The sequence below is a fragment of the Chenopodium quinoa genome, unplaced genomic scaffold, assembly GCF_001683475.1.
Source record: "Chenopodium quinoa cultivar QQ74 unplaced genomic scaffold, ASM168347v1, whole genome shotgun sequence".
Lineage (NCBI taxonomy): Eukaryota > Viridiplantae > Streptophyta > Magnoliopsida > Caryophyllales > Amaranthaceae > Chenopodium > Chenopodium quinoa.
Genome location: NW_018745684.1, coordinates 8,961,887 through 8,977,391, shown reverse-complemented (window position 1 = coordinate 8,977,391; position 15,505 = coordinate 8,961,887). Strand labels below are relative to the sequence as shown.

At 34.4% G+C, this 15,505-nt stretch overlaps 2 protein-coding genes across 3 annotated transcripts; both read left to right on the top strand.

The window, feature by feature from the left end:
• Positions 1–7,103: 7,103 nt before the first annotated feature.
• On the top strand, positions 7,104–8,237 carry LOC110718041. The gene is made up of 3 exons (XM_021896842.1): positions 7,104–7,373; positions 7,466–7,609; positions 7,695–8,237. The coding sequence occupies exons 1-3, from the start codon at positions 7,104–7,106 to the stop codon at positions 8,235–8,237; spliced, it is 957 nt and encodes a 318-aa protein (XP_021752534.1).
• A 2,001-nt stretch (positions 8,238–10,238) lies between these two features.
• On the top strand, positions 10,239–14,692 carry LOC110717480 (pto-interacting protein 1-like). Of its 2 annotated transcripts, XM_021896193.1 has the most exons (9): positions 10,239–10,559; positions 10,869–10,952; positions 11,238–11,367; positions 11,638–11,888; positions 11,975–12,101; positions 13,124–13,397; positions 13,955–14,087; positions 14,168–14,254; positions 14,381–14,692. In XM_021896193.1, exons 3-9 carry the CDS (start codon positions 11,286–11,288, stop codon positions 14,495–14,497), a joined length of 1,071 nt encoding a protein of 356 aa, XP_021751885.1. In that variant the 5' UTR covers positions 10,239–10,559; positions 10,869–10,952; positions 11,238–11,285; the 3' UTR covers positions 14,498–14,692. The 2 variants fall into 2 exon arrangements, with proteins under 2 accessions (XP_021751885.1, XP_021751884.1); XM_021896192.1 differs by lacking the exon at positions 10,869–10,952.
• The last annotated feature ends 813 nt before the right edge of the window (positions 14,693–15,505 follow it).

Below are 15,505 nucleotides of genomic sequence, written 5' to 3'. Positions count from 1 at the left end.
TTCATCACTCAATCCCAATATGTTATTGATAATGCAGCTGTTGTTGGAGTTATGACAATAGTAATGCAAATCGGAGGAAGTTATTACCGTGTTATCTAGGAAGCTATCATTCTCCGGGTGACGGCACGGCCGAGCTATAGCTCACTGGTGAGATAGCAATAACTCGGTTGCACAAGCTCGTAGACGAGGGAGCGATAGCTCAGTTGCACAAGCTCGCAGGCAAGCGAGTGATAACTCGACAGCTCGCGTGTATTTGGTAGGGCCGAGCTATAGCTCGGCAGTTTGTGTGCGCGTGGAGTGGAAGGCATGATATTTCTTTTATTTCTTGTTTTCGTCTACTCCTATACATACTCTCTTAAGTCCCCATATGCTAGATATGAAATAGATTAAAACCCTAAACACATCAAACACAAACCAACCCTTTAATATCTGAACAATTGTTGTTGCAATTTCATCCTTCGAGTTCAGGTGCACGGATTACGAGAGAAGTTGTGTTAAACTTGAGGGCGCGCATCACTAGGAATGTTGTACCATTGGTGGCGTATTTCACTTCTAAGGCAATGGATTATGTTTCATAACGTGACAGTGTTATTGAGATCTTCAATCAAGTATTTTTTTCTCTTTTACCCCCTATTATTATTAGAATCAACACGTATTTTTACCAACAGCTACTACTTGTAAATCTTCCTCGTCTTTATTATTAATCTTGTTGTGGCTGCTCACCAATTATTAGGTCATCGCAAGGCCAATATAAAGGCAATGACCACAAACAAACAAAGCACAAAATCAGTAAAGATAAATAATACACACTAAAAGGAAATGTAAACATACTAACATACTTCATCCTAGAATATTAATCTTGTCATGGCTGCTCACCAATTATTAGGTTGTCGTAAGACCAATAGAAAGGCAATGACCACAAACAAACGAAGCACAAAATCATTAAATATAAATACATACACATTAATAGGAAATATACACACTAACATGCTTCATCATAGAATAATTAATTCTTAAATCTTGCAGGGCATTACACATTATCTAACCTCATATTCAACATTTTCTTCAACCTCGCCACATACTAGACATCTAAGATCATCGGTAAGTGTTCACAATCATCAATCATCCTTGGATCGCTAGCTAGCCATAAGAACAAACGAATTCATTGTGGCACAAGTACTCTCTAAATATCTTTCCAACCTCATACCATGTCTACTGTTATAGCTTCATCACCCTTAATAGAGCGTGTTCAGCAGTATCTTTTAGTGGTTTGACTTATCCAAAACCATTATTAAATAAAAAAACATGAGTGTTTATAGTGGTGGGAGTATTGTTTAGTGGTTGAAATAGCTTATATGAAAAGTTAATATTATTAGCTTTTGAAGGTTGAAGGTAGTTGTTGTTGAAATTTTTCTTTTATATTTTTAGAATTTCATAGCTAATAGCTAGTCAACAATTATTTTACCAAACACTTATATTTAATTATTTATTTTCACAGTTAACAGCTAATAGTTACACATACAACTAACAACTATTACCGCAGCTAACAGATACCTATACAACTACATTTTGCCGAACATGCCCATAATCTCAAGGGCAGACCTTATAGTAAATCCCTCAAATAATAGATGGTGCAATTGGAAAGATACACTTGATTAGGTTGTATGTAGATTTCCATGTAGTTGGGTAAAATTTAATATTATGCTGTACTTTAATTAATTCCTCTGTTTTTCTTTTACTTAATTATATTTCGACTTTTAAATTGCCCTATTCACACATTCACTTTTGATAATCTATTTTGACTTTTGAATTGCACTATTCACACATTTACTTTTGATCATCTATTGTGATTATTTATACGTAAATATTCATGTGAGATCTCTTATTTGAATTGTCTCAATATATATAAATCATATTATAATATTTATTTGTTATAATTTTTACTTATTAAATATCTTTTATCTATTTGTTATAATTTTTACTTATTATTAAATATCAAATATATTGATGGTTAGATTTATGAATTGGCAAACGAATCAAATAAAATAGGTCAAGAAAAAAAAATGTTGGAAGTATGTTATTATTAACTTAATTAAGTGTTGGTTTTTTTATTAAAATAATGTTATGAGTTTTTATGATGTTTTTTTAACCTCATACACCTTACTCTTTCTCTCCACACGTATAATTATACTATTCCTCTCATTCTTCCTTAAATTTTTCACATACTTTTTATTGTATTCTATCATTCTTACCTTATTCACATTTTCTATCTTACACTCACCCACATTTTTCAACATTTTCAGAAAAACAAGAGCATACATTCAATACAATGAATGGAGCTTTTTTGAAAAATGAAGAGAGTATATAGAAATTTGAAAGCTTTCCAATATGATATTAAGGATGATTATTATAATTTAAGCCCATCCATACAACTTTCTCTTCAATTCCTTATTCGAAATATAACTAGCTAAGCCATTGGAAATAGATCAAAATGCATACGTTTTAAAGTAAGATCCATATACCAATATACTTGTACAATCTAATCTCCTAATTTAAGAAGATTATGAAGAAATCAATGACATTATTATACAAGTATTTTATAGTTCATGTTGTATATACCCTATATAGTATATAAATTTAAATTTAGTATAATAACATTATTTAAATCTAAATTTAAATTTTAATTTAGTATATACCCTAATGAGTAGATGTGTTGGCCAATAATGCACCATTATTCATACAACTTTGGGAATTTTGGTCTCGTCGTTGGCGTTGGTGTTGTGGGGGCTCAGTGGCTCACCAACTGTCAAGTCTGCCAACAATAATACATAGATGGACTAGTTTTGTATTAATGTACACTATACTTTCATTAATAATAATAATAATAATAATAATAATAATAATAATAATATTTATACTTGCCCATTAATTTTTTATAGGTTGTATGACTTTGTCTATTTTTGAGAAATAATAATAATAATAATAATAATAATAATAATAATAATAATAATAATAATAAGTATCTTTGTGGGTTGGAAAACCTCATAAAGTAGCATAAACGGAATATATTCAAATATTTATCATTATACAAGTTGCATTATGAATTCCCTTCGTACAAGAATGAATATTCGCACGAAATTTATCGACTACCCTTACTGTAAATAAACTTACAAAAACCTTATTAATAAAAAGTAATTCTACTTTTTTTTTTTTTTTTTTGGCTCTTAACCCATCCACACTTTATTTTTCATCTATAGAGCATTTCCAATTTACTTTTCCACATCAATATTAAGCTACATACTTTTTAGCTACAAACTTACAAAGTAATGGTTTGCAACAACTGATTATACGATCAGTAGCTTGCCAAAAAAAAATGATATTAATAAAATAATATTATTTATACACATGTTTGATTTTAAATGGAGCTTATTTTTCATTTTTTCACTTGTTTTAGCTACAAGTCTACAACACTTTGTAGCTACACAATTTATTTTAATTGCAAGAAAAAAAAAAAAAATAATAAATAACTATTGGAGTTGCTAATGCTCCCAATATTTTCTCTGCACCATTTTTCACCCGTCCTACACATTTTATAACCGTTGTTTATACCAATATATTTTACGTTTGGGCGATTGTTTATGAATTTATAGTTACATAGTTTGTATGAATCAAATAATGTATTGTTTCATAAGTAATAGTTCGTACTATATACTATATTTGATCATGAGAATTCATTGATAATAAATTCTGTATAAGCGATACACTTATCTCTATGTAAAATTTCAAAATATTAACTTTTTATAATTTCTAAAACTATGTAGCTAAAATAAGAATAATTTGTAAATGCTCTCTAGATGACCATCATCTTATATAAACTAAAAAAATAGAAAAATAGAAGCATAAAAAAAAAAAATTAAACTTGAATGACCATCATCTTCACCATATAAATTGGATGTCAAGTTTAATTATACGCAAATGTGCAAATCAGTTTTCCTCTTATTACACATTACTTGAAGAATTTATTCATTTTGTGCAAGCAAATAAAATTAAGCGAAATGAGCGAAGCATGTAACCGACTCATTTTTTTAACTGGCGAAATATATACTTCCTCCGTTATTTTTTACTTGACCCGTTTTGACTTTTACACTATTCACCACCCCTCCTTTACGTCTTTTGTGAATAATATATAAGGAGAAACATATTCATGTGGGATCTTTTTAAATTCGTCTCAATAAGTGATATCATAATATATCACTTTTATAATTTTTACTCATGGAGAATTAAAGTTATTGATCGTTAAAGTTTAACATTGGCAAACGTGATAAAAGAAACGCATCAAGTAAAAAGAACGGAGGAATTATGAAGTCAAGTAACATAAACTTCGTATTACATAAAGTAAGGTACAACTAATTGTATAATACAGAGTAAAAAATAGTCGCGATAAATACAAGTATGCGGCATCTAATCAATCACTTGTTGTGAACATACCATAAAGGAAATTTTGTCTAGAACTATCCGTAAGATAGGGTTATTTGTGAACAACTACCCATTTTTTTTATTTGCTTAGAACTACCCGCAAGTTTGAAAACGTTTGGGTAGCACTACCCATTAACATTTTTCGTCCAGTTTACACGTTATTGGGACCCACTTTTTAACTTTTCCCACCCAATTAACTCCCCCCCCCCCCCAAACTACCTTCTCTCCTCCTCTCTCCTCTGTAATTTTTTTTCCCTCCATGGTCACTCAAAAAATCCGATTTCTCTCCATTATCACCCTCTTCTCTCACCTTCCTCATTTGACCTTGATTCTCTGACCTAAGCAGCGAATCTTCACCATCATCTTCCTCTCCTTTTTAGAAATTTGGCAGCCTTACCATCCCTTTCTTTGTTGTCTCTCTATCTTCCAACTCATCTTGTTGCTTTTTTGGGTAACTCGAAGTAAAAGAGTGAAACTACAGTAATGGAAAAGGGGGAAGGTGAAGTAAATACACAAATTATTGCAACACAACAAGGACGAACAAGGTACATTGGTGTAATCACCTTAAATTTCTGTCATTTACCTTAAATAATGTAAAAAATGTGAAAACCCTAAACATTTAAATACTTGAAATTGGAACCCTAATTTTGTAATTGACAAAATTGACTAGACAATTAAACAATTGTAACACTTTATCACATAATTAATTAACAATTGAGGCTGCTGTTGAGCTTAGATAATTGTGCATTACTTGCTTGGTTGTTATGCCCTGCTTATGTTATGCTCTACATGTTGTTTGACTGAATATTGTTTGACTGAATGTTGTTTGACTGAATTTAGCCACATTGTGATTGAATCTTTACTGTTATATATCAATGTTGTAGGGAGCTTCCATCTTATGTTGATATGAATATCTAGGTTGGTGGGGAATTTGAATACAGAAAGGGTAAGACAAAAAAAAAGAAAAAAAATAGGGGGAAGGATGTTTATGAGAATGAGTTGTTGGTTGAAGGAACTTAATGTTGGGACTTTGAGAAGGTGGGTGATACAAGCATATGATTTAGTGTGTAGCTAGGTACCCTAGAATTTTCATTGTATAGTACAGGTTACATGGCAGACATTTGACTAATGGAAGAAGAAAGGTTGAGACATTGGATGACATTATCAATTTGGTCAACAGTAGGGATAAATTTGATAGAGTGATATTTTGGGCCTTACTTGAGAAGTCAAACCCAGTCCGACAATTTGAACAGGGCCAAGGTCCAAGGACAAAGAACTGTAGCTTTGTACCTACTTTCACACCTAAACCAGAACCCCCAACTACTTCTTTCTTAGCTTTAACCAGCACAAAACTGAAGCCCATTTAAAAAGAGGTTCAACCTATTAGGTGGAGCTTAAAGTTATCTCCCAAAAAAGGCATAATACATGATGATGATGATGATGAGGAAGTTGTAGTGATTACCCAAGCTGAGTATGATAGCCATTTTAGGCAGGCAAAAAAGCCCAATGTTATCCTCACAATGCTCAGAACCTTATTAGCCTCCTTGTCCACAAAAAACAAGCCAAGAACAAAACCCTTTCCTAAATTCTTCTTCTGTACCTTCTGTGAACCCTAGCAGCCCTTCCCCTCTACAAAAACCTACCCCAAGAAAGAAAACAGTTGCTCAAAAGGGGAAGTCAAAGAAGAGTGTAGCTTCAAAGGGAAAGCAGGTTAAGAAAGAGGGTACAAGAAAGGCTGATTGAAAGAGAAGTTCAAAGAAAGTGACTGAACTTGGGGTTGATGGTGAGGACTAGAGTGGGGAGGGTGAGTGGTCTGATGAATCTGAGTGGTCAGATCTTGAAGTTGACTTTGGGTTTGGAGGAAAGGACAAGTTAGAAGAGGAAGCTGATCAGAGAAGTGTTGAACCTGAGATAAGGAAGGAAGCTGCCAATGAAGGTCATGTGGAGGAGGTGGAATATGACTCTGAAGAACTAAGGAGTCTTCAAGGCTCAGATGAAGAAGTAGATCATAACCCTTCTTGATTTCAAAAGAAGCATTAACTTTGTGAAAGGGTTGAAGTTCCCAAATGTTGAAGGTAGTTAGAAAATCAATTAGGTGTCATAGCATTGAAAACCATTATGACTATTATTTTTTGCATAATGGGAAGGCTAAGGTTAGTGTGTACTGTAAGAAAAAGTGTGATTGTCCATGGGAGAAGAAGCATGGTAAGATAGTGTGCACATGTGTATCTGAGAACAAGTGTAAAAATACTCTTAAGGCAGTTAAGAATGGAGGATACACTGCAGGTGAAGAACTTGAACTTAAACCACACATGTGGCTTTCACCATGAGAGTTTAAAGGTCACATAAGAGTATTTAGTAGATAGGTATTTAGATGAATGAAAATCTAATCCCACTTGGAAGCTTAAAGTGTTCATTGACAGGGTGTACAGGGATTTGGGGGTTCGTATTGGATACGATAAGGCTTGGTTTGCCGGGACAAGGGAAAAATTAATTCTGTATGGAGATTCTACTGAGGAGTATGCAAGAGTGTTTGATTATGGGTTTGTTGTGTTGAAATACAACCTAGGATCTTCAGCAATTTTTGTAATTGAAAGGGTTGAAAGGCCTCCACCCATTTTTCGAAGATGTATGTTTGTTTTGAAGCCTGTAAAGTTGGATTCAAAAGAAGGTGCAGGCCTGTTATTGGAGTAGATGGGTGTCATTTGAAGGGTGTTTTCCCTAGGATGATACTTGTTGCTGTGAGTAAGGATGGCAACAACAGCATCTACCCAGTAACTTGGGAAGTGGTGGAGGTGGAGAACAAGGACACATGGATTTGGTTTTTGGAGCTGCTAATGAAGGACATTGAGAAACCAAGGGGAAAAGGGCTGACATTGATGTTAGACAGACAAAAGGTACAAAGCTGATTTCTTTCTTTTTATTTACAACTACTTGTGTTGCTTAATAGAACTCTCACATGTCAACCGCTTCATATTGTCTAACGCAGGGATTGTTGGAAGCTTTTGCTGTTGTGACTCCAAATGCTGAAATTAGGTTTTGTGTAAGGCACACTTGGGCTAATTTTAAGCTCAAATTTGGTGGTGAGGCTTTCAAAGAGAATTTTTGGAAGTCAACAAGGTCAACTACAAGGGTATGTGTCTTACATTATCATTTGTTTAGTAATATATCTCACCTTTGCATAGTCATCTAAATTAAATCATTGCATTCATTGTTAGGCTAATTTTGAGCTTCATATGGCAAAGATCAAAGAATTATCTCCAGATGTATTTCAGTATTTAGATTCAATTCCTCCTAGGCATTGGGTTAAATATGCATTCTCCACATATAGCAAGTCTGATATGCTGCTAAACAACATATGTCAAAGCTTTAATGTTGTGTTGAGAGATGCAAGAGACAAACCAATGATTACATGCCTAAAATGGATTAGGAGGTATGTGATGAAGAGAAACACTAGGAAATGGGATGCTGTGCAAAGTCATGAAGGCAGATTTATGCCTTATGTTGCCAAGGTTTTCCAATTTGTGTCACAATTGGCTAGCAACTGTAATGTAATTCCTTCTAGGCTGGACATTTGGGAAGTGGACTACTACCATGACAGATATGTAGTCAATTTGGGGGAGAGAACATGTAGCTGCTTCAGATGGGAGCTTACTGGGATCCCATGTGCACATGCTTGGGCTTGCATTATTAAGAAAAGACTCAGGCTAGAGGACTTTGTTGATGATTTCTACAGCAAGGACAGATACTTAGAGGCATAGACACCATGTATCAGACCAATGCTTGGCATGAAACAATGGGAGAAAAGGCCTGATATGATGCAACCCATACCACCTGTAATCAGGAAAATGCCTGGCAGACCCTCCCACAAGAAAAGGAAGTAGGAAATTGGTGAGAGGGAAGAAGCCGTGGAGTGCCAAAGAGCTAAGAAACTGCCAAAGTGCTCAAACTGTGGACAACCAGGGCATTATAAGAACAAGTGCAAGAATCCACCTCCAGCCAAAGAGATTGACTTAGGTGGCAGACCCCCATAATGAACCCTTGGAATGTATAACAAAGGCAGAAGAATTGGGAAAGAGTTGTGGAAAAGGTATGTGGGGACTCAAGCTGGGTTGTATCTTTTAAGTTTAATAAACCATGCTCTAAATGTGTTATAATTTGTTTTAATTTTTTTTCTCAGGGTAAGATTAACCCTCAAACTGGCACATCCACATCACAAACTGCTCATCTCAGCAAAGCTCACAGGGTGCAGCTTCTGGTCCACCACTTCCAATTAAGTCAAAAATGAAGAATCAGCCTGTGTGGGAGCCATAGATTATGATGTGATTTGGTTATTTTCTGTATTTTGTGTTAAGAACAATCCTTATATATTTTGTGGGGCTACATGTACTTCAACCTAATATTACATTGTTGTAGCCTGCATTTTATTAAGTATTGATGAACAAATCCACTTTGGCCTTGTAATTAATTTGGATGATGAAATGCAAGGCTTTTTCAGTATGAATGTGCTCAAAATTTATGCCTTAAATTGCATTGTAAAGGTAGTAATCAAAACACCATTCCATTTCATTGTCACGACAATATTACAACCTAAAATTGATAAAGGTCAGCAATTGCACTTTGTTTACATACCAAAATCTATGACATATGCCACTAATACAGTGCAAATGTAATACCAATCATTAACTAATTGCCTACTACATCAATGTCCTTCCCAAATACACTAACATCATCCAATAATAACAATTTTCACCACCAGAATCAATCTTGATATGCCATCCCTATCACCTGTCTTTGCCTTCTTCATAGCAGCAGAAAGTGTCTTGCATTTCTGGTTAAGTCTTTCTTTTTCAATCTCCACCCTTGCCTTTTGGTCTTGAAGCAGGCAAACCTGTTGTTTCAGTAAAGCAATCTCATTTTTCATCAGCTTTTTGTCCAACACAAGTTGATTAACAACCCTCTACCACTCAAGTATTTCTTCATCAATCCATTTGAAAAATTTGCATCCTCTTCTACCAGATGCAGCATCATAGAATTTACAAGCCAAAAATCTTCTCCCAGAGTTTTTTGCAGTCCACGACGTCTCCAATTTTGGTGGAATGCCACAATTGCACTTGTTTGGATGATATTGCATAGAGGAGTGGTATGAAGAGTTGAACATCCTACCAATTACAATGTCAATTAGTAATTAAAATGCTTCAAAATTCAATCTCAAATACAAAATAGCCGATTCCTAGAACTCAATTGAACCCCCAAACCCTAGAAATCAAAACCCACGAATTTGATTGAACACATAAACCCTAATCTGAATCAGTAATTTAAACCCTAATTCTTTTAATTGCATTCAATTAAAACTTGTAAACAAATGCGAAATACAATGAATTAGAAGGAAAGTGTGAAAGATTACCTGAATTTGTGTTCAATTGCTTGATTTCTTCAATCGGATTTTTTTGAGTGACAATGGAGGGAAAAAAAATTACAGAGGAGAGAAGGTAGTTCGGGGAGTTAATTAGGTGGGAAAAGTTAAAAAGTGGGCCCCAATAGCGTGAAAATTGGACAAAAAACGTTAATGGGTAGTGCTACCCAAACGTTTTCAATCTTACGGGTAGTTCTAAATAAATACAAAAAAATGAATACTTGTTTACAAATGACCCTATCTTGCGGATAATTGTAGAAAAAATTTCCTACCATAAATAAAGGTCAAAAGTGGGGGCCTGAGCCTGAGAGGTGGTAGTTAGTGGTCAGATTAATAAAACCAGACCAAATCCATTCCAAAATCATTCAACTCAATTCACTTCTCTCTTAATTTTTTTCCGAGAAAATTCTAAAATTTGCTGTTGCATAATCTTCTTTTTTTACTTTACTTTTGCTGCTAAATTCTTCCTCATCCTACGCGTTTCTCTTTCTTCTTACCCGCAACTTTCGCTCACTCGCTTTCTTTCTTTCTCACCCTTCCTACTTTTTGCTAATTCAAGCACACACCTCAAAACCCTGTTAATATCTTCATTAAATTCCCCCATTTTTATTGATTTTTTTAGATCAATCTACAGTTAACCACTTGATTCTTCATCAAATTTTTCTGGGTATGTTTTATTTTTGAATTTTCATTACTTTTTCACTCTAATTCTGAGCTCCACTGTTACTGATCTGAAGTAGTTTTTATCTTAATTCTGTTATTTTACATTAATTTGATGTGTGGAGTTACTTGGGTTTGATAATTTAAGCTTGATTTTGTGTTTTTTTGATTATGGTAGTAATTGCTGTTGAATTTCTTTTTTTTTCTTGCTTTTTTTTCTTTTCCTTCTGGGTATTTGTGATCAATTAGTAATTGTATACCTGCGATCTAATATAGATATTGGGTTTTAATTTTGATTCTGGGTTTATTTTTGTAGATCACTATAATCAATGGTCTAACTTATGCTACACCCTTTTCTCGGTGGAAATTTAAATTATTAGCGAATCTGATATATGCAGTTGTAAGTGCTAACTATTAGCATGTTTAAAAATGTGTTGATCGGTGTTATTAATATTTGATTTAAGGTTAATGTGTCTACTTTTAGCTTATTATACTTCAGTCCATATTTTTCTTTTGTTTGTTGAAAATGCATTTTGATGAATTTAATCTAACCTGTGATTGTAGAAGCTGGGATTCTGGTTTCTAATTAGTTTTGTTGAATGTACCTTTTTTATTATTTAATTTTCGATTATTACAACCTTAAGCTTACTGTTTTCTGGTTGGAATTGTTTATGCATAAATGCAGTTATTGAAATCCATCGTGTACTTAGTATACGGCATCTTGAGGAGCAACATGAGCTGTTTCGGCTGCTGTGGAGATGATGATTATCAGAGAGGAGGTGATAATGGGGCATACATGACAAATAATCCAGCTGGTAAGGGTTTGTTGAGTATCTATGTACACTGAGTCGCCCCGTTTATATGCAGATTGTTATTAATAAAAATTGATTCATCATTGTCGTGTTGAACAAATGAATTCTATATATAATTTCGTGTTTATTGATCACATGATCTGTTATGATTTCTTGAATTTTCTGTGTAAATATATAAGGGATACAAATGTAAGTTAGCCGTCATTCATGACTCTGCACAATCTGTCTTTAGGTTGAAAATAGTAGGTTGACTGAAAAGGCTATGATTTTCAGGCAATCATGCAGCATATCCAGCAAGAGAAGACAAGCCAAAGGATACACAAACCGTAAATTTTCAGCCTCCTGCGGTTTCTCCAATTACCGTGGATGAATTGAAAGAAGTTACAGATAATTTTGGAACGAAAGCTTTGATTGGTGAGGGATCTTATGGAAGAGTGTATTTTGGTACACTAAGAAGTGGACAGGCTGCTGCCTTGAAAAAATTAGATTCCTGTAAACAACCTGACCAAGAATTTTTAGGACAGGTAATGCCCTCAGCGGCAAGCATTGTCAATTCCTTGACAATTTTGGTGTTCTATCTAGCTAATTAACATCCTGATACACGCCACAGGTGTCTATGGTTTCAAGACTTAAACATGAAAATGTCCTTGAGCTTGTTGGCTATTGTCTTGATGGCAACTTTCGGGTCCTTGCATACGAGTACGCTGCAAATGGTTCCCTGCATGATATTCTTCATGGTAAGTTGTAGTTAATTTCTTTATTCTCTGTATTTCCAATTCCGCTATCACCTGTCAAACAGCCTCCAAGCTTTGTCCTATTATTCTATCTACTGCATCCATTAATATATTAGTTCATTCCTTGAGCTTCTAAGTTGCTTAGTACAGGATAAATTTTACGGAGTAGTTCTGCAGATTATGTTTTGACAGTTAGCACAATCGATGCTGTTTCATAAACTTCATCTTTACTGTTTCTCACTGTGAAGCGACAGTTTAAAGCAGTTTAGATTATGCATGCTACCGTAGTAACTAGAAGTAATACTAATGCAGAATTGCTTGTTACTTTATTAGTAGTAAAGCCATGTGCTTTGTCTATTTCGTCTGTTATCAGTCTTATAGTAGGTTGCTTTATTACCCAGGAGCCTCCTAACCTTGCAAAGACTTGAGTGGTTTTTGAGATGCCCTAATTATTGATTTTGTGAATTTTTTAAAATTGAATTTGACATTGGTGGTAAAACAGAATTATACTATAGTAGACAGTGATCCTACTTTCTAGCGTAGGAGTCCTTGTGATGCCGGAGATGTCATCCTTGTCTGCATCTTAAAAATCATATTTAATACTATATTATTCAGGATCATGCAATTGTTTATTGATTAATCAGGTCCACCTTTTGACTTCAATTGCTTATTACTCCGTAAGACCGTAACTGACACGAAGAAAGGGCAATATGGAAGTTGATTCTTCTTCATTATTTCTTTTACATGGTAAATTATACTTATTGACTGGCATGAAAGAAAGGGCAGTTAGCAAATTGGAAGTCCACATGTACTATTTTTTCTTTGTAATGCCTTTCCCCTCGAGAATTAAAAAATTAAACGAAAACAATAAATAATAATATTAATAATGAAAAAGACAAAAAAGGCCTAATTGGTTTCTGACTTTTCAGCTGAGATGTTTGTGGAATTCCTATGGAGGCATGATGTTCTGTTGCTCATATCTTTGTGATGCTCACTAACTAATGGAATGGTGTTTTTGTACATAGGAAGGAAAGGTGTCAAAGGAGCACAACCCGGTCCTGTCCTCTCATGGGCACAAAGAGTTAAAATTGCTGTCGGGGCAGCCAAAGGCCTTGAGTATTTGCACGAGAAAGCTCAGCCCCATATTATACATCGTGATATTAAGTCCAGCAATGTACTTTTATTCGACGATGATGTTGCAAAAATTGCTGATTTTGATTTATCAAATCAAGCTCCCGATATGGCAGCACGTTTACATTCCACACGTGTTCTCGGAACTTTTGGATACCATGCTCCAGAGTAAGTCTCATTGTATTTCAATATTCATAATTCTATCTTGCCTGTTGTCAACAGTAGTAATTAAAAGTAATGCCTTAAGCTAAGTTCCATAAGATGTTGATAAAACTATAAAAGTAGCCAGGCTGTCGTGTATATAATTGTGATCTTTCTATCAGATGTTAGACTCGACTACTATTGTCGGATTTGAGGTAATTACCAAGCCACTATCAAATTTGGACAGCTTATGATAATTTTCTATCCTTTTTCATCCAATGTAAAGGGTGAAGTGGTCATACCCATGACAGAGTATCAATTATCTGACACAGGTACTTGAGTTGAACCGATGAGTAACGTAGGTTTATCTGGGGAAGTTGATTTGCAGTCCTCTTTTGGACTTCAATTAGCATGTTCTTTATAATCTTATATGACTATTTTACATTCAAAGTAACAAAATATTTCTGTCTCACTATTAAAATCATTCACTCGTGTCAAAGCAGGGTGCTTCTCTCTATTTTGTTATATTGTTCCCGTGTTATCGGGCCTTGAAGTAACAGTATTTTCTTTACCTCTCTTATTAGATATGCTATGACGGGACAATTAAGCTCAAAGAGTGATGTCTATAGCTTTGGTGTTGTTCTCTTGGAGCTCTTAACAGGGCGCAAACCTGTAGACCATACTTTACCTCGTGGACAACAGAGTCTTGTGACATGGGTAAAGTTTTGATTTCCTTATCCCTTTGTTTTTGTAATGGTTTTTCGTGTTATCTCACTCCTAGTCTTTTCTTCTTCCAGGCAACTCCAAAACTTAGTGAAGATAAGGTAAAGCAATGTGTTGATCCAAGACTGGGATCAGATTATCCTCCCAAGGCTATTGCAAAGGTAATCTATTGTACTTCACAAATCATACGACTTGTGACAAAAATCAAAACCTAGCTTACTATTGTTGGACTCTTAAAAATATGAGCTAAACTTAAAATCTCTCTTGCTCACTATTGTTGAACCCAGATGGCCGCTGTAGCTGCTCTCTGCGTGCAGTATGAATCCGATTTTCGTCCAAACATGAGCATAGTTGTCAAAGCACTTCAACCTTTGTTAAGGGTCAATGAAGCTTCACATGCGTAAAATCCCCGCTTCCCAAGGAAATGAGAAATTTGTATAAGTATATTACATTGATTTCTTTCATATGTGATTCAACAATAGTGAGATGTATTCTGTTAAAATTGATTCTTGTAAGCTGCTGTAACCTGTAAGTCTGTAATGCATAGAATATTGTTCCTATAACTTAAAAATCTTCCACCTTTAGGTAGTGTTTTCTCATTTTATGTTTGTTGAAGGGGGTTATTCTTCTTCTTAACCATTCCTTTTGTTTCCCTCTTTTTCGCAAAGCGAAAATGCTATGTTCCTTTTAAAAAAAAATAGCTTTTGATCTGTAAAAAAATTATGATTAAACGATTGCGACTTGAAAGAACTCACACTATCCAAAATACAGTGCAAAATTACGGTCAAAATCATCAAATAAAAACTACGATTGTTCTATTAAATAAAGCAAAACATGATTTTACAAATCTGAGGCAAGATAAAACAAACCCCACTGGCCACTACCCAAAATGAGTTGAATCCTTCAAATTTTGACAGAACGAAGCCTTCCCATTTCAAAGTTGGGATGATGATGCACTCACATGTCCCCTTTATGCCTTTGTGGCTTTGTCATTTGTCAAGCTTAGGCGCCTTTTTTTTTTTTGGTCTTTTTTTCGTCAAGATATTTTTGCAAATTCTAGTTTTTGTGAACTGGTTATGCTATTGGATTTTTTAGGTGCAGATTGTTAATTCTATTGTAATTCTAGTCAATCTATATACGGAGTATATCTTAAATATTCATATCTATCTAGATTTTTTTTACCTATCATTTATCTACATTCACAGTGGGTACATATCCTAACATCCATACCTTATATTATACTCCGTGGTAAAAAATTACATTCTTATTCGTTTCGCAACCCCTATGTATATCCAATTTTACCTAAGCAAATTTGGTGAAACGGGTGGTAACTCATCTTGTGATTTTAAGGTTATAAGTTTGAGCCTCACTATATATTTGCGCTTGGGAATGGAGATTTCTTTACCTTTCAC